This window comes from Stenella coeruleoalba, assembly GCF_951394435.1.
Source record: "Stenella coeruleoalba genome assembly, chromosome: 2".
Classification (NCBI taxonomy): domain Eukaryota; kingdom Metazoa; phylum Chordata; class Mammalia; order Artiodactyla; family Delphinidae; genus Stenella; species Stenella coeruleoalba.
This window is the reverse complement of record NC_137147.1, coordinates 23,579,490-23,599,095: the sequence shown is the minus strand read 5'-3', so window position 1 is coordinate 23,599,095 and position 19,606 is coordinate 23,579,490. Positions and strand designations below refer to the sequence as shown.

General features: G+C 40.8%; 1 protein-coding gene across 1 annotated transcript in view; it reads left to right on the top strand.

Annotated features, from left to right (window-relative positions):
* LOC307182405 (neurexin-3-beta) overlaps positions 1 to 19,606 on the top strand; it is a 1,521,800-nt gene that overhangs the window by 625,082 nt on the left and 877,112 nt on the right. The window contains exons 8-11 of the mRNA XM_079913629.1: positions 1,416 to 1,535; positions 9,787 to 10,168; positions 10,972 to 11,162; positions 11,959 to 12,132. Coding sequence (XP_079769755.1) covers positions 1,416 to 1,535; positions 9,787 to 10,168; positions 10,972 to 11,162; positions 11,959 to 12,132 — 867 coding nt within the window. The remainder of the gene's footprint in view (positions 1 to 1,415; positions 1,536 to 9,786; positions 10,169 to 10,971; positions 11,163 to 11,958; positions 12,133 to 19,606) is intronic.

Genomic DNA, 19,606 nt, shown 5'->3' with positions numbered 1-19,606 from the left:
CCCAAATGATACTCTTTTTTCTTTTCTCCCCTAAACGATATATAACATCTTCAGTCTTGGAGGTAGAGGAGTGGGGAGAGTGGTTAAGGAAAGATATATAATAAAAGTTTCAAAATTACTTAGATAAAAGTATACTGACCTTATTTGATGGTTTCCAAAGAAGTAAAGACATAGGTAGACATCAGTTGTTCAACAAGCACTCGTTAAAGCACCTACTATGTACCTGGCCCTGTTGGAGCCAAGTGTGTAGTCTTCTGAAATATTTCAGATGCATACCATCCTTGGAGATGTATTGCCCAGTTACCTGTTTCATCTTTTTGTTTTTGCAAGTTGTTTCCAGAAGTAAGGCTTTACATATATTGACCGACTAATGTAGGAAGATTTAAGCAGTATCCTTCTGCATGCGATCAGCTATCTATGTAGAGAGAGCAAGCTTGTTCTAAGTTTTCTGGTTCTATGCAATCTTCTTTGTCTTTTCAACTTAAATCTCAGTTCAATGGCGAGTGAAACATCATATTCCACTCCCCCTCATTACTAAGTGAAATGTTTCAGTGCCTCAGTGTTCGTCTTGCCAACTTCTGTCCCTAAATACCCTAAGTCCTTGTTGCACCTGATTCTTCCTAGGGTTCACTTGAACACCATCTTGAGCATCTTGATCATGAATCTTTTGAGGCAACTTGGTTTATTCCTTTATTTAGTGGCACGTTTTACTGAATATTCTTTTGACCTAAACAGGTTCAATTTTGGAATTTTGCATTATTTCATATTTTAAGTCTTTGGATCTTTTTGGAAGATGATGAACAATGAATAAGCCCTGGGGCCCATCATATTCCCTTCAGGAGCATTATTTATAATGGGGTTTAAGCCTTGACATTATTATTATGGTAACGGTTACTGTCGTGATTTCTGTGGTCACTGAATTCTGGTAAGACCGTGCGTTAATGGAAATGTCAAGTTAAAAGCATAGCTCTTTTCTCATCGAATTGGTGGATACTCTCCAAAAGCCAGACTGGTGTATTATGCCTGAGTGACCAAATGATTCTAAAGGAATGTATGATGAATTTCCTATATCTTCAAGAAATGCATCTGAAGTCTAAGACTTTAGGAAACCAAATGACAGCTGACTACTGCTTCCTGTAAATGTTGGCTTATTGCCATTGGCATTTTAAGTATCTTGCACCTTTAGATAAAGGAGGGCACTTATTTGTTATTGTCCATTATGATTCAGTTGAGATTGTGCCCTGGGGACTGCGTGGAGGACCCTGTTGGATCAGTGAAACTCAGATGGGCTCTGGGGGGATACGATTCCTTGAATGCTGCTGGGTCATGTGCACCAGTGTGGCTTTGACAACGCTGATGCCGTGAACACTACTTTTAGAATTGATTCTAACTTTGGCACTTACCACTGCCCTTAGGCAAAGGACCAGAGACCCTGTATGCGGGGCAGAAGCTCAATGACAACGAATGGCACACCGTTCGGGTGGTGCGGAGAGGAAAAAGCCTTAAGTTAACCGTGGACGATGATGTGGCCGAGGGTGAGTACAGCTGGAGTGAATTTGTCTCTCTTTGCTCTCAGACTCCTCTTGGTCATTCAGTGAGCGAAGTGTTGTGTTTGGAAACCTTGTATTTTGCTAAACAGAAGTCACATGTCTTGTTCTCTGGTAAGGCTAAGGCTCAGGTAAGACTAAGAAGATCTTCCTCTGTATTTTCATAATCCCTTTTCATTGATCTGTGTTACAGAACTTATCCCCTATGGTGGTTACATATTGATGGGGCTCTCTCCTTAGGCATAGAGTATGTGTCTGGAGAACAGACGTAGAGTTCTACAGATCCTTCTATTATTCAGTTACTCAAAAACCGCTTATCAGTCATCCTTCAAAGTGCCAGTCCTTCCCTTTTGAATGAGTCTCTCTCCAGTAGAGGGAGACGGATAAACCAGAAATTCAGAACATTATAGGTACAAGTAAGTACCGAAGTGAGTGATACTTAGAAGGTGCTGAATAATTATTCATTTATTTAATAATTTATTTAATCATTATTAATTGAGTAGCTACTCTGTACTAGGCACTGCTTTAGAAGGCACTGGGAATGTGGTGGTGGACAATTAGGCAAGTCCTTGGTCTGGTGGGATTTACATTCTAGGACGGCAAGGAGTAAGTGAGTGAATCCATACAGATGTAGAGGAACATTCAGACCCTCACACAAGCAATAAGTATTTCTTGACAGCCTGTTATATTTCAGGAATGTGCTAGGGATTGTAGAAGATAAAAGGGAAAAACAAAATTACCTGTTTCCTTCAACAATGAACCAATTTTGTAGATGAGATAGGACTCGGGCATTTGAAAATAAGACAAGGAATATATAATGAGATTCTAATTTGGGTGGGTAAGGTTATAATTGTCAATCGGAAGGTAATTTTCTCAATTATCAGTTTGGGCTGGAGAAATCTGGAGTGGTTTAGGGAGGTAGATCTTTGGGCAGAATTTGATGGATAATTTAATAAGATCTAGGGCAGAAGAGAGAAGGCATCTTTCAGTGCATCTTACATGCTGCATTCTAAAATTTTTACTCTCCAGTATTTGAGAGCAGTGCATATCTGTTATGCAGACTTCTTGTCCATGTGGGAAGGGAAAACATGGGGCAGGATGGGGTATCATGCAGAACGCTGTTGGTGTCAGGACACCTGGACCCTGATGCTGATTCTCTGCAGGATGTTGGGAAAGTCACTTACCATTTCTGGACCTGTCAAATGAAGTCAGTGGCCTAAGCCACGTCTACAGTTTCTTCTGTAAATAAGACAGGTTAGAGTGAGGAGCCTTCGGGTTTAACAGTCATTGTCACTAAAATGCTTTACACCTTGAAATTCAATTGTTGCTAAGACTATTTTCAGAATAAAGTTTCTGCAATTTTGGGTTCTGTAATTTAATTTTATAATCGTGAGCCTGAGCTTCTGTTCTCCTGGAGTCAGGAATTATAGTGAGCCATGTATGTGTTTGTGCAGGTGAGAGTGTGTTTGTGTGTATGGGTGTGCGTGAGTCAAGAAGGAGAGTCTGGGAGGAGTGAGAAGAGCTCACATATAGCCAGTGCCCAGCTGGCATTAGGTGCTGGGTTAGCCTTGTACACATATTGACTCCTGTAATCTTCTGGAGCGCACCATTGCCTCGCAGCTTAAGTGTTCTTATTGTCATTTTACGTAAGGGCGACACGAACTTAGAGGGAGTTGTGTGCGTAAGCTCTAGATTCATGTCTGTGTGATGTGACCAAGTCAAGCTGCTTGTCAGACTTCCCAGTTCATCCTAAGAAAATGATGTGTCTTACACTGTAGGTAAAATACAGTGGACTGGATTGGGGTGAGGTGAGGAATACATTTCGGTAGGTACACAACAGTACCCAACCCCTTCCCTCCTAAAGAGAAGACAGACAACTACAGTGATTAGCCAGCATCCTCCAGTTGTACATGGACATAACTTAGTAGTGGGAGATAACAGTTGCTGTTCTCTATGCCTGAAGGGTAACTTAGCTTTATGTAATGAAAATAAGCAGAATGATTGTAAGCTTTAGAACCCACAGCCAACCTGAATTAATTCTTCAAGAAATCCGCATGAGAGAATGCAGAGAGCAGCCTGCAAAGGCAGCAGTGATAACACGACACGTCCCTTCATGCCTGCTCTGGGTTTAGCCCAGTAAAGCCAACAGTGCTATTTGCAGCGTGTTTTCAATAAACAGCCACTAGATGGCGACCTCACCCTGCTCTTTCCAGACAGCAAGTTCCTTTTCTTTCCATAGGGAAATTATATACCATTAAATCTATAGTCATAAAGAACTGCAGGACTGAGGGTACAGGAATGTGTAATGCCTCCCTCAGTCATTATTCTTTTTTAGAAGCTTTACAGTAAAGGTAATTATAAGTGTGCTTTCTCTTACCACTAATAATTAAAAGGCAGGATTAAACCATGGATGCCCAAGTCATCCAGTAATTTGATATTTGAAATGAATGAAGCTGTTTCGTACTCTGCCTTTCCCCCTACTTTGCTGCTGATGGAAAAAAAGCAGCCAAAAGGATAAAGAAACTTGGGAGAAGAAAAGAGCTGTTTTGCTTATGAGCCACAACCTTGGATTGCTTCTTACAGTGATAAGGGGTTTGGGAATTTTAATTTTAGCTCACAGAAGTCATAAAATCAGGCAATGAAACTAAAAACCACATAGTCCTCAGGTTATTAAGTAGTGTCTTATTGGCTTATTTAGTAATGCCTTTCATGCTGTTTAAAGTCGCCCAGGAGGTCAGGTTTTCAGCTAGTTTGTAGAAATGATACAAAGAATAGGTCAGATGTATAAGAAATCTAAAGCAAGGAAAGAAATAGTCCTCGGCCTGGCAGTTTTCATTTATTGTAATATAACGTGTTCCTGGAAAAATATTAAGTTCAGTTGACAGCTAAGGATTGATTGATTGAGCTGGATTTCTATGATTAAAAGTAAATTAAAAGAATACCTCCCTTGGGTTAGCTCCTCAGCATTAGGGCCTGACACTGCAGGGACCACCCGCGCCACCTAGAACTTCTTGCTGGTACAGAAATTCACCTCTCTTCTGACTCCTCTGGTCCATGTTGACTTTTTCCTTTCCTTCCCTCGTCCTATATAGCATGTACAGCGTCAAGCTGTAAAAATCATTTTCCAAGAAAAAACTTGTTTCTCACGTTAATTAAAAAAAAAAAAAAGGGATGAGATCAATTTGGAAAACGTTAGGTTAAACAAAATGAAGTGGAATTCTTAGTTGAAAGACCTATTAGGAGCCTTTAATATGCTAATATACGTTGCTCATCATCAATAATTACATATGCAGTGTTTGCCCAATTTATTTGGCACCAGAACTTCTTTTAAATTACTAAAGTATGTTACAGTATGTACTTTTGAAAAATGTTGATATCGAGGAGAGAAGGGTGTGAGAGTGGTAGAGCTGGAGGACTGTGGGCAAAACGTGCATCCTTTACTAAGGCTTTTAAGTCTTCAAGTCTTCTTAACTTCTCTCCCCATGTCTGTGAGCCAAGGGAGGTCAAGTTGCCTCCTCTAAGCCTCTCCCGGTGTCTTTGCTGAGCTCTCAGTGTTGGCCTGCTCTTAGTGGTGACTCCAAAGCAGATGTCTCAAGTACAGCCTCCTTCCGCAGATGTGAGGGATGCTTGCTGTGCCTGGGCTCCTTTGCCAAACCCTGTTGGGCATAGAGAAGAGGCAAGACGTGGTCCCTACTTAAAAAGAGCTTGTGTTCTGGTAAAAGGGAGAAAGCAATAAATGAAGTCACCAGGAAATTCTTAACACACTTCAGAGAAAGGAAAAGAAATGAAAGCTGCATAATTAGTAATAGTTAACAGGCACTGTTCTAAGTACTTTATATGTACTGATACATTTAACTCTGATAATTTCCTCTTGATTTCACAGGGAAACTGAGGCACAGAAAAGTTATGAACCCAGGCAGTGAAGCCTCAGAGCCTACATGCTCATCCACTATATGCTAATGCCTTGTGGGGGAAGTTACAGCTTGAACTTGGCCAAAATTTTGAGTGGGTTTATGTTCTCAACAAACTTCAGTACTCTGAGTCAGGCTGGTCTGTAAACTGCTTGCTGGCCATCAGTGAACTATGGAAGTGAATGTGTGAATAGGAGTCAAGGCAGCATGGCTGCTCTGGGGAAGGGGCTGGATACATTACCCATGAGTTAGATGGAATGACACTGTAATACTTGGCCACTGAAAAGGAGTGTGAACTCATCTCAGTTTCTGCATAGAAATTTCACCAGTTAAATTCCACCTACAGCTTTTCTTGGGCAATAATGCAAGGAATGAGTCAAGCTTTTTCTCCAGAAACAGTATAGTGTACAAGATAAGATATGGGCTTTGGACTGAAACATGCCTGTGTTCAATTTGGGGGTCTACCATTTATTACCTGTATGAACTTTGATAGAAGTTCAACCTCTCTAAGCAAAGCGTCCTCACCTCTAAAGCAAGACAATGGTGCCTCTCTACAGTTTTATTGTGATAGTGACATTTGATGGCGGTTATAAAGTGCCTAGCATGATGCCTGGCATACAGACTATTCAGTAGTCTTGGTTTTTGCTTGTTACGTTTCTCCCAAGTTACTCGTCTCTCCTCCAGAGTTTGAAAGCAGCTGCTGTGAAGTATGCATACATTCTCCCCTTAAGTGGAAGTTTTAATTTAAGACAGCATTCAGAAGAGATGAGTGAGGTGAATCAGTCACATGTATACACATATCCCCTCTTTTTTAGATTTCCTTCCCATTTAGGTCACCACCCAGCACTGAGTAGAGATTCCTGTGCTATAGAGTAGGTTCTCATTAGTTATCTGTTTTATACATAGTAGTGTATATATGTCGGTCCCAATAAGAAACTCACACAACACTGTAAAGCAACTATACTCCAATAAAAATTAATAAAAAAATAAAACAGAATTATAAAGGGACGTCTCCTACAAATAAATAAATTGATTGATTGATTGATTCATTCATTCTTTGGGAAGCAACAACAAAAAGCAGATTGGTAACACCTGCCTGAGAAACCTAAGAATATTATAGAGAATAATACAACTAAATTGATGGTGTTATTATAACTTTAACATTACACACTACACCATAATAAAGATTATTTTATTGAAATGACTAAAAGAAGAAGAGATGAGTGAAAAGGTTCCTGGTTATTGATTTTGCTTAGGTGATACACAGATTTAAAAAGGCACAGGTTTCAAACTTCAGCAATCTCTTCAGTGCATTTTCCAGGTGCAGCAGCATACATCTTTTTTGGCATCTCTGTCTGCAGCCAAGTGAGTTCCTTTAGCACACAGTGAAGCTAGTTCATTTTCTAATTTGGCCCCTTTCTAATTTGGTCACCTTCTTCACTCCCCTGCCTGCCCCCCTAACCCCACCAACTTCAAGTTGAAGCTCTCTGAGTTATCCTGAATTTTAAATCAGTCTGCATCCCTGGGCTAAATTCTCAAATTTCATTGTTAGCTTCCCTTCTCTTACTTGTCCAAGCGTTTCTTCAAGCTCTTCTTGAAAAGCTCAGTCAACACTCTACATGATTTTCTTGCTTTATGAAATTCATGTTCTAATGAGCAGAATTTCCTAACCCCTCAATTCTAGGGGCCGGTTTATCTATAAACTTATCTGTTTTTCTCTAAAAGATCCCAATTAGCTTTAAAGTTGTCTCTTTGAATTTTTTTTTGAACTCCAGTCTTCACCAGGGATCACCCCTTTATCACTTTTTAGTTCTCATCACTGATCTTTTTTATTTTTAACGCTAAAATAAGAATGAGTAGGACTGCCGGCATCATCATAGTTAAGTTCCTGTGTCCTTATCGAGACTGACTGTGGTTTCCCCTCCCCATCAGACTCCAGCCCCAGCTTTCAGCCTCCAGCCCTGGTATGAACAGCTGTAGCCAAATTGACATAGGGTATTTGTTTCAGTCACTTCATTGTTTTTAGATCATGTGAATTTAGGTTATGCTAATTTGCATTTTCATGACCAGTCCAATTTTTAATACTAAGTAATTTTATACAGTGATTCTTTCTTCTAGTTATTCAATTGTTAGCAGATTTATGTTGTATTTTGATTTTTGTTGTTACAGTTTTATATGTAAGTTAACCAACATCATTATTTTATTTTTGCTTATATTAAGAGAACGATTTGTCATTAGCTGTCAGAACACCACATAGAAGCTCATAAAATGTAAATTTGATTTTTGTGCTTATGAGCGATTCTTTGAATTAGGTCTGTGTATGCTCCCAAAGGGATGAAGTTAATCTTGAGCGTCCAAGGGTGTGATCTGGTTGAAGCTCCCAGATACTGCAGTTTAAGGACCCAAGAAAATATGATCCCCTCCCCTCCTTTAATTTTTGCCACCTGAGTTGTATACCAATAGAGAAAAACAAATGCAAGTCTGGTGAAAATGAGGTATTTTTATTAGTGATAACACTGATGTTTAAACATGTGGTTTACATGTACTGAATTTCAGAATTAGAATTGCCCACTCAAACACTAACTAATTCAGGACTGGGGTAGGACTGAAGCAAGGCCTGTTCCTCTAACACCCATGCTGCGGATGAGTGAGTGACGTAAACTGGTGTTTCTTGAGGGCAGCTTGCTCCCTTAAAGGACATGCCGGAGGCTGAGCTATGCACATATGGTTTCTCTTTGCAGACTGTCCTTAATAGTTCTGATTTTGTCACTTCCTTTCCTCTGGAAATTGACAAAAGAGGCAGTAAGAGATTCTAGGAGTGTCTTGCTAATGGAATTTCTTCAAAGTGGAGGGTAGCAACAGGAGAGGGAAGGAAGAGGGAATTCCCCTTCCCTACCTTCTACCTCTGGGGCATTAGGACGTGGTTTGTTAAATTTTAATATGATTTATCCAAATAAATGTGAGAGAGCCACCTTCTGCTCTGGCCATACTAACGCTATTTTCCTTGACTTTGTTACTAAAGTTTCCAGTCTCTTTGTATTTATTTCAAGCCCACCTCATTACCCTTGCCCCAGCCTCTCACTACTTCTGGGTAAACCAGGTAGTGAGTGGTCTAATATTTTATTTGTATGAGCTGGAGATATTTTACTTGCACATGTCAGGCACCCATCTCAAATGCTTTAAGCATAAAGGAGAATCTATCGCCATGTAGTTTTTAAAAGTCCAGATTTGGCCAGCTAGATCCAGGTCTTCAAATGACATCATCCTGCCGAGCTGTTCCTCTCCGTTCTGTGGTTGTCTGCTGGGTCTGCTGTCTCACCAGGGAGGCCCTAGCCCTCCAGTTATCACGTGGCCTCCAGCGGCCCTGGGTTTTCTTCTTACCCCTTCAGAAAGCCTTGTTTGCAAAGAACGTCTCTTTCCTAAGTGTTCCAGCACAAACCCTGGGGGAGTATTACTGGACCAACTAGGGTTGCTGCTAATCCAGTGTTCTAAGGGGGGGGGGTCCCTAGACCAGTCATGTAAGCATCACCTTGAAACATGTTAGAAATGCAGATTCTCAGGCTACACTGCAGACTTTTGAATAATAAACTCTAAGGGTGGGGCTCAGTGAACTGTGTGATTCAGATGCATGCTAAGGTTCGAAGACCACTTTGTTAGTCCGTAGACCATACTCAACGGCTAGAGAGAGAAAAATACACTGAGTGGTTCTGCCTGGGTAGATTGATTACTTCAGGGGCCGGGATGGGGTCGTCTTCATCCAGCCCAGTTGGTTTAAGGGTGAAGTGAGGAGGGTATCTTCCCAAAGGAAGATTAGTTGTTATTATCAGGAAAAGCAACGGTTGCTGGCCAGGTAAAATTAATATGTTCTACAATAGAAACTTTTCCACAAGTACTGGGTGGTGAATTATTACACCAAGAAATATTAGTAATGAATGCCTAAGGCTCGCTTATTTTATCTTTATAAGGGTTAGAGCAATAAAAATTTTCCTTCTTATTGTATGTACTGGTACCCAATTATTTTCCTGAATGGAGAAAACAAATAGTTTCATCGTTTAACTTGAGTTGCCCATGAGCTTATATTTTCCTTTATAAGATGGGACATTCTGAGCAGCTGCAGGAGCGCATGGGATGCAGGGCGTTTAACTTGGGCTGGGACAGTCATCAGCTCCCCGACTGAAGCCAAGTCAGATATCTACTATATTGAGTGTTTTGTTTTCTGGAACTGAATACTTTGTGTGGAAACAAATTAGACCTAAAAGATGTAGTAAGGGTGCTATGACAAAACGTGGTAACTTCTCCTGTTTGTATCTCATCTGTGATTTTCACAGGTACAATGGTGGGAGACCATACCCGCTTGGAATTCCACAACATTGAAACTGGTATCATGACCGAGAAACGTTACATCTCCGTTGTCCCCTCCAGTTTCATTGGCCACCTGCAGAGCCTCATGTTTAATGGGCTGCTCTACATTGACTTGTGCAAAAATGGAGACATCGATTACTGCGAACTGAAGGCTCGTTTTGGACTGAGGAACATCATCGCTGACCCTGTCACTTTTAAGACCAAGAGCAGCTACCTGAGCCTGGCCACCCTCCAGGCCTACACCTCCATGCACCTCTTCTTCCAGTTCAAGACCACCTCCGCTGACGGCTTCATTCTCTTCAATAGCGGTGACGGCAATGACTTCATTGCTGTTGAGCTCGTCAAGGGGTACGTGGAAGAGATCGCCTAGTTTATACTAAATGTCTTAGCTCAAACCCTGAATAAAATATGCACAGAAAAAACTGTCTATTCTACTCTCTACCCTCTATTCCTGATTCATGCTCTCATCCGCATTGATTAAAAATATCTTTGTAATCATTAGGACTGGAAGGGAGAGAGATTCATGAGTTTGTTTAAAGATCTTCTTCTATAACTCAATACTGTCAGGCTTTTTAATCTGAAACGTAGTCCTTTAAACCTAAGGGAAAAAAAGCTTATTTTTGCAAAAGAGGGATAGGGTATGTGTTGCATCTATCTCTGGGGCAGTATAGTCTGCAACCACCAAATTTATAGGAAGAAATGAAATACAGATATTTTCAGTACTACCATTAGCCCATATATGCAAATTTTAAAAAGCTGTTCTTGCTTCAAGATATTTTACTACTGTGTGTTGGAAAGTAGTCAAAACAAAAGCAAAAAATAGAACAAAACCCAAAAAACAGATCCATGATTGACTGTGAATTTAGATGTCGCCCCCTAATGTTTTGGAGTGTACCAGCTGTACTGCTGTGTGTCTCTGGATTTTTACTAGGTAGTGTTAAAGAAATGGATTCAATGAGTATAGAACTCAAGTGAAGTCTGGTAGAATAGGAACTGATTATTTTTATGTTCTTAAATCAAGCTTTTAGTTATTCTTGCATGATGCCAGTCTAGCTTGGGGGATTTGAAGCCCCCAATGCCAGTTATGTACACATTGCCTTTAAACCACTGCAGGGAATCTCAAGTCATTGGGTGCTTGTGGTTCCTCCTAGGTACATACACTACGTGTTTGACCTTGGAAACGGCCCCAATGTGATCAAAGGCAATAGTGACCGCCCCCTGAATGACAACCAGTGGCACAACGTCGTCATCACCCGGGACAACAGTAACACCCACAGCCTGAAAGTGGACACTAAGGTGGTCACTCAGGTTATCAATGGTGCCAAAAATCTGGATTTGAAAGGTAAACCTTGTAAAGAAGTTTCTCCTTTTTAGAGCTTTCAGTGGAAAGGCTGTTTCCAGAGGTAAACTACAGTTTAGGAGCGCCATGCATTTTTGATACATCATACATAACCTATTTTAACAACATTGAATTATAACATGACGCAATTTGTTAGTTTTTACTTCTACCACTCCTTAGGGATGGTTTGTTTTCTCTGTAAACCTGGGGCATGTGGGAGCTGAGTGATGAGGGGATAAATGTCAAAATGTGGAGGGATCATAATACAGAGGAAGGCATGTAGGTTTTGGAATCTCAGCTGAGTCATTTACCGCCTGGGTGACTTTGGTAAAATTTCTTAGCCTTGTTCAGCTTCTATATACTTCTTTTTTTGCAAAATGAGGATGATAATTGTTACTACCTTTCTGGGCTATTAGGAGTTTGGATGGAATAGTGTCTATAATATCCTCAGCATACTATTGGTAACAAGCACATAAAAAGCACTCAGTAAGTGGTTGCTTTGTTGAAAATGTTGTTAATCTTTACTTCATCATAAAATGGGAACAATACCTACCTCATAGAATGGATATAGTGATTAAAATTTGTGAGATGTTTTGTATAAAATGAATGACACATAAGAAATGTTAGTTTCTTCTTTTTACAATGTAGAAACTCTGGTAATAATTTTGTTTATGCTGTTCCCCCCCCCCCCCAGCTGTATTGCCGTTATCTAGTAAACAGTCTAATGTGACTTGGCTTTTGTTGACGTGGTTTCCATACCATTTACCCATTTGCTTTTACTACCTATTTTCCTTTCCAGGTGACCTCTACATGGCAGGTCTGGCCCAAGGCATGTACAGCAACCTCCCAAAGCTCGTGGCCTCCCGGGATGGCTTTCAGGGCTGTCTGGCATCAGTGGACTTGAATGGACGCCTGCCAGACCTCATCAACGATGCCCTCCATCGGAGTGGACAGATTGAGCGTGGCTGTGAAGGTACAACCTTTTTCTTTTTAAGCTACATTCTGTCGCAAGCCTCTTTGCTGCCTCTGCCAGTGCCTCCTTCCTTGGTTTACCAGTCCCCTCTCATCCCATTCACCATCTGACATTGCATCACCACTGATGTCCTCCTGTCACTGGCTGAGTATGTCAAGACATGTGGCACAGGCTCCAGGAATGTACAATATGTTGGCAGATGTCTTTCATACTTGCCATAGAGGACCTTTCCTGGCGTTGACATCAGGCTTCTCCTGACTTGGTGCCTTTGCTTCCAGCATGGCTGAAAGGGTATCAGGGACTTTTATTTATATCTTAATACACAGGGAGGTACAAATCAGAGACTTTTATGTGAGTGTCACCATTAATAAAATATTTCTTATGTTGCTAATAGTGACTGCATCATTTAATGAAAACTGAGCAGAAGGTAGGAAAATGATGTCAGAATGCCGTGATGGAGGAAGGGAAGTGACAGTTACTGAGCACTTACTAGATGTCAGGCGTCATTTGGCGGTTTCTTGGTGTGGTGTAGTGGAACAGCATGGGCTTTGATGTTAGAAAGACCTGGATTTAGGTCCAGGTAGTAGTTCCTGTTGGCTGTGTGACTTTTGACAAGTTACTTAACCTCTCTGAATGATATCTTCCTCATCTGTAAAATGGGACAATAAAACTTACCTTGGAAGGTAATATATATAAGTCAGAGATATATATAGAATGCCTGGTACATATATAGTAGGTACTCAACAAGTGGTAGGATTATTATTTACAAACATTATCTAATGTGAGACATTTAATAGCATTGCATGCCCACCCATGCAGCACAACAAACCATGCTCACCCTCTTTCTGTAGATAATCCACTGTCTCTTGAGATACTAACTGAATTTTATAGGTCATGTGAGTCCAATAGCTCTTTACAATAAAAGCTATCTAGTTTTAACCAGCAGGGGAGAGCAGACACATTTTCAGCCTTCCCCAGACTCCTTGGGTAGGCTGAAAAGGTGACTCGTGTCTAACTTGAAAGGCAAAGAGGATGATCTGATCAGTCACCAGGACCTATGTATTCTTCTGTCTGCTGGAGCCTCATGGTTTTTTGTGCAGTATACTGTTTTCTTGTATCCCTCATTAATTTACCACATCCAACCTGTTCATTCATCTTCTAACTGTTCAACTTCATTTATCACTCTTGTTCTTAACCAGCTTCAGTCCTTCACTTGCCATCATAAAGCACATTTTAATAAAAGCTTCTAATCAGCTTCCCAGGCTTATTTGTAGTATGGAAGTCATTTTCCTTTGCCTAAGGGTCAGTTTCTTGTTACCAGTTTGCACTAGTAATAAGGCCGCTTGTCCCTATAACCCTCTCCAGTTTTCTTTTAGCCAGAAATAGTTCTTAAATTCTGTTAGCCAAATATGTTGTGTGTGTACAGGAGGGACAGGAAGTTGGGAATCACCAAGCATTTAAAGCAGCCGCTTTGCTTTCTTCTCCTGAAAATGCACAGTTTCATTCAACTCAAAAGTTTTTGTCTTATTGGCCTGCTCTTAGTTCTTTTGGGTGTTAAGGGAAGTCCTGATATTGATGCGCCATTTGAGAATTAATTTGAGTATACTAGTTTAGGAGATTGTGGAATGACAGAAATTCCGGTTTTCCTGGAATAATCAATCACATCTAGTAAAATCATAATATAAAAGCACATATTCAAAAGTATAAGGCTCTCTTCAAATGTTAAATATTTTTATTATGCCATCAGTTTTGTAGATTTAAAAGTCAACAGGAATCATCCATTTAACTCCATTGCAACGTCGCCTGATAGAAATATAATGTAAGTCATATACGTAATTTTAAATTTCCTGGTAGCTGCATTTAAGAAAAAAGATACAAAGTAACAGGTAAAGTTAAGTTTAATTTTACATTTTATTTAACTTAACCTAATATATCCAAAATATTATCATTTCAGCATATAATCATTATAAAATTTTTAGTTAGACATTTTATTTTCTTCAGATGAGCCGTCAAAATCAAGTGTGTATTTTGCACTTGTAGCACACCCCAGTTCAGACCACATCTTTGAGGTACTCAGTAGCCACATGCATCTTGGCTACTGTATCGGAGGCACAGTTCTATAGAGTATAAAAATTGGGGTTGGGCTTCCCTGGTGGCGCAGTGGTTGAGAGTCAGCCTCCCGATGCAGAGGATACGGGTTCGTGCCCCGGTCCGGGAAGATCCCACATGCCGCGGAGCGGCTGGGCCCGTGAGCCATGGCCGCTGAGCCTGCGCGTCTGGAGCTTGTGCTCTCTGCAACGGGAGAGGCCACAGCAGTGAGAGGCCCGCGTACCACAAAAAAAAAAAAAAAAAAAAATTGGGGTGTAAGGCAGTAAAGCTGTAGCATTTGATTAAAAGGAAGTCTAAACCAACCTTTATAAAAGTGGATTAAAATGTACAGTGTAAAGGTGGAATGGACTCCACTTATGAGAGCTTTAGGGGAAGTTGTGGGAGCATTAGGGAAAAGAAATTACCCATCTGATTGGAGAAAATGTTCCTATCCCTACCTACAGCTCTATGTGCAGTTTGGCATGACTCATCACATGCATTAGGGTGGGTTCTGACCTTCCTCTGAGTATGGGTGATTGTTCAAAGCTGAATATTGTGGCTTGCTGGCTCTACCATCCGCATCTATGGCAAGTCCTATGGGCCTAATAACACTGCACTCTATTGCCATGGAGATAATTATGATGGTTACCCATGGAGCATTATGACCACCCCACTGGGTGGCATGAAGTGGAGGATGAGTTCGGAGGGAAGAAAACCCTTGTTTATTGTACACAGATGACTTGGATAATTAGCCTAAGTGGCCAGGAAAAATGGCCAAAAAGTGGGTTAAGGCATAAATTACTGTCATTGGAAGTTTGCACTATTGTGAATAAGCCCTTGTAAGAGATACCAGGAGCTTTTTAGGGCACTATGGAAGATGATGGGGAGGGAAATGAAGGGCACGAAAGCTTGGAAAGACTGCAAAAAAGTATCATTCTCATTGTGACTCTCTGTACATAGTACCGGACCCTCAGGAAGGCCTTTGACAGTTAGGCAAGTCATAGGAAACAGAACACAATTCTTGATTTAACATTTCTATGCCTAGAATAGGAAACAAGTAGGGGATAAGGATTCATTACTAAGAACTAAAACCTGAATCTTGTCACGATGGTGAATGTGTTTTATTTTTAACATATTTGGGGTACACAGGCTAGGATATATCATATGTTCTTATATGTGTCAAAGTCATTGATAATGACGCAAGATCCCTAAGTAGCAATTGGATTACTTTCTGTATTGCATCTAATCCCAAAGAGTCTGGAATTATTTTAAAGACACATTAATCCACTACTCTTTGGCTCTTGATTGTTTATAGTAAGAAAGAAAAAAAATACTGAATTAGGTTTTTATTTTATGTTTCTAATCTATGCAGAGTATATAATTTAGAAATGAAGTGCAGTTTCTGGACAGCCTAGCCAACATCTAGCTGTGACTTGCAACCTCTCAATTTGGACTAGGACTTTTTTATAATGTCTGATTCAGTACTTGGCTGGCAAATATCTCTTTCTATCTTGAGGCCAGCTTTGCTGCAGAGACCAAGGCATGTATTGGCTAGAAATCCGATTCCACAACTGCAGACGGTAAACATCTGAGAGAAGCACACGTGCTTCATTTTGAGACTGGTGTAAATAAATAAGAAGGACATTGGTTTGGTGCCATTTTGCCCACAGCCATTTGGGTTTGGCTACATTTTTATAAATTAAGCCAACTGAGATTGTTGGTGTTCCCAAATCACCTTCATACAAATGCCCAATTCTAGTGCCACCTTCATACAAATGCCCAATTCTAGTGCCAGATTCCTTGGTGGCATTTTCAGGAGGTTACAAGGAGTGCTCCCAAGCGACTCTTCCACGCGTAACTCCTAAATGTTCAGAATTATTTTTGTGGGCTCCGTCTGGCTGTGCATACATGTCTTTCAGTCTGGCCATGTACTACCCTTATTTCTTGATGTTTATCCTGACTGATGGAAAATCATTTTTCTGGACCATATGCCTTGGGATTGCCTGTATGGTTGTGGGAAGGCTCTTGTAACCTGCCTGTGCTCTGTCCAGTCCAACGTTTCCCTGCCCCTGCTCTGCTGATGTGGCTCTGATGAGGCCTGCTCCACCCTGGTCTGTGCATCCCCTGTCTGTGCTGTCTCTGGAGAACCTGTAGAGCATTTCAATTGTCTGTTCGAGTGATGTTGATTATGCCGATTGTGTTTTCATTTCTGTAATGTTACCCTGGTTTGCTGTACCTCTTACTAACCTCTGGTTATTGTTTTCGCCTTTTCTGTTCTTTTGCTAACAAAGTTGCGTTGACCAAAGCTGACCTGAAAGGTAGAGAAGGTTCTTGTTCCCATTACCACTTTGGACTGAAAGATGTCCTGAGTAACCCTTGGTATCTTATCTTTAGAGGACTTCAAGCTGTCACACCTCTTGGACAGCAGCGGTTATGGGGAGGGGGCTGAACCCTGTGTTCTTTATGAACAGTGGCAGAAAACCCAAATCACTGCATGAAAAATAACAACCAAGGCGAGGCGTCTTGGGGATGGGAATATGATTCCATTTTGGGGGGACCAGAGAGGTTTGACAGCATCCTATATTGTGACTACCCACAGGCATATTAATCCACTTCTGGAAATGCCTCTCCAAGTAGTTGCCATGGAGGGGTTGGCTCCTTTTAATTTATTCACTAGAGACACAAGACAGCACTTGGAAAATGAAAAAAAAAAAAAGCCCATTTGAGTTCTTAATTTATTATTTTCTGGGTCAGGGAGGTCACTTCTCAGAGCAGGGCTTTTGAGTGCTTAGACGTTATGAAAGATAATGCCATTTTCTCTTAACTCATTTTAAAGAAATCTTTTAGGCATTTGGGAGATATTAATCTCATTAAAACATTCTAGAGTTTTATGTCTCCTATTGGGGATTTTGATTGAGCACTTTAATTTCCTGTTTTGTGATTCTAAAGAAAAAAGTACTCTTGGGGAAGAAGAGGATCTATCGATCTATTGATTTTACCCTGAATACCCTTTAAAATGCCTGCATGTTAGATATCAGTGAATATCTACTGCAGATACTGCTTCTTCTACCATTCAAAGAGGCACCTTGCAAAGTCTGTAATGGTTCACCTTTCCTGTCGTGTCAGGCTACTTTGACTCAGAGTAGCAAGACGAGAACCTGCATTTTAGGTATCTTTCAGCCGATAGTTAAGGGGAGAATTGAGCCTTGGATGGCCTCTGCGAATTTGCAATCAGCACAAATTGTAAGAAGTGGTTAAGACAAAGGTACTTTGTCTTACTTTTTCACCTAAAAGATTATTTACTTTGCAGTGACTTGTTATATGTCATGAAGGTAAGCAGTACAAGTTTCTCTCTCGGGTGGATATTAACTAGATGAGGTCTCTCTAGCCATTTTACTATAACTCTTCTTCATCCCCTCTTAGCAGATTCACAAATCTGCTAATATCTCATAAAATTAATGAAAGGAACATGCACTGGATTAGTACTTTGAAGTTCTACGTAGTGGTACAATAGTTTTCAATTTCAAATATGTAGGGTCCTTTCAGTAATATGGAAGGCTGTTGTTTTTAGACATTCTATTCAATTTTCCAGATAGTTCTACTCCATGTCACTCTGTAAATGGAGGGGAGAGAAAAGGGGACAGGATTTGATATATAATGAGACAATTCAAGGCTGTCAAAGCTCTTTGTGACCAGATTTATTAGATAAAACTAGACAACTGCATCTCTCCCTAGACTTTACCGTTCTTCATGGTAGTAACTGTGTGGATTTTGAATCCCCAGAAACTTCCATGGGGACTCTGTATGTAGCAAAATGATCTGAAAATTTCCATTCAAAGGAGAAATGGTTTGTAGGAATCATACAAAGAACTAGTTGATTTCTATGCCTACTATAAATTGTTGACCAATGTGTAGGTATAGATTTGGGGACATAATAGAGTGTCTTAATTTGCTCATTTATAGAAGCAGTCTAGTCATCAGTATGGTTTTTATGTGATTACTCCATTGACCCAAACTCCCTTCCATTCTTGTAATGACTTAACAGTCTCTTTGTGGCAGGAGCTGTTATTCTTTGTAATTATTCTGAGTCATCTTACTCCTTCCCAGTATTATGGCAAAAGACCTTTAGGATGTGAATGCCTTTCCCTTTTATTTTCCTGACATTGGGGTATGGACCATTACTCATGCTGGCTTTTTCATCTACAACCTGTGGGCATGGATAGGACTAATTAACATTAAGTGTGAAGGACAATGAAAACATGACAAAGAAATGAGGCAGTCTGAAAAGTAAAGGCACATCATATTCATAAGGAGATATAACAGTGGGTCTAGGAAGTGGCAAGATGGGTCGGGGCAAGTCAACAGCTTTAATCCTCTTGTCATTGTGTTGCTGGAGTGGTGTTTTTAAAAATATTTATTTGTTTGTTTGTTCATTCATTCATTCATTCTTCTCCAGTGATTGTGCTGTTCAGTTTAACAGGAACTCAGCTACTCCTGTGTATCAGATACTTAGCTAGGTACTGGGATTACAGGTGAGGTACAGTCTGACATCAAATAAATCCATAGGAGATCAGCCAGTAGCTACAGTGCAGAGTGAAAACTGCTATGCTAGAGTGGACGTGGAGCACGCAGTGTGTCTGCGGAGGAGGGCTGCTGCACTGTGTAGGGTCATGATGATCATGGTGGCTAGTCGGGGGATATTTTCTAGGCAGAGTTTGAACTGCGTCTGAAGGGCAACATGTTTTACATGGATGAGAGGTGGAAGCTCACTTAAGAGCTTGGCCAGTCTGGGCACCTAGAGGAAGCTCCATTGGGCTGAAATAACACTCACGTGGGGATGTGATGTACACAAAGCTGGAGCAGTAGGATGGAGACGGGTGATGGCAGACCTTTTGTGTAAGGAGTTGGACTTTACCCCAAGGGCACTGTAAGGAGGACAGAGACTTGGATCAGAGTTTCATCTTTTCAAGATCACTCTGACACCAGAGTGGAGAATGGATGAGGAGGACAGGAAGTGGAAGCAGAGAGTGGTTAGGAGGGAAGTGGCATATTCCAAGATGGAGGGAAGAGGTGTGAACCTGACAGTTGTTACTCTTGTGGGCTAAGAAGATAAACATGTTTCTCTCTCAGATGAAGCCTCTGAGGAGTGAGGAAGAAAAGGAGCTTTCTCTCCTATGTATTTCCCTCCCACCCCTGCAGTGTTGCTTTGTTTCATAGCAGTTGCTTTTACACATCATGACCAAAGGTGTCAGGGAGGAACTTGATTGACGGCCCTGGTTTAGGTCACACTTTGCATCCCTCCAGGTTAAGAGAGGAAGTAGGACCTCCCCTGAGGTCCATGGGAGGTGTTGCATTGCTGAGAGGTACAGCCCCTTGAACCTCAAGG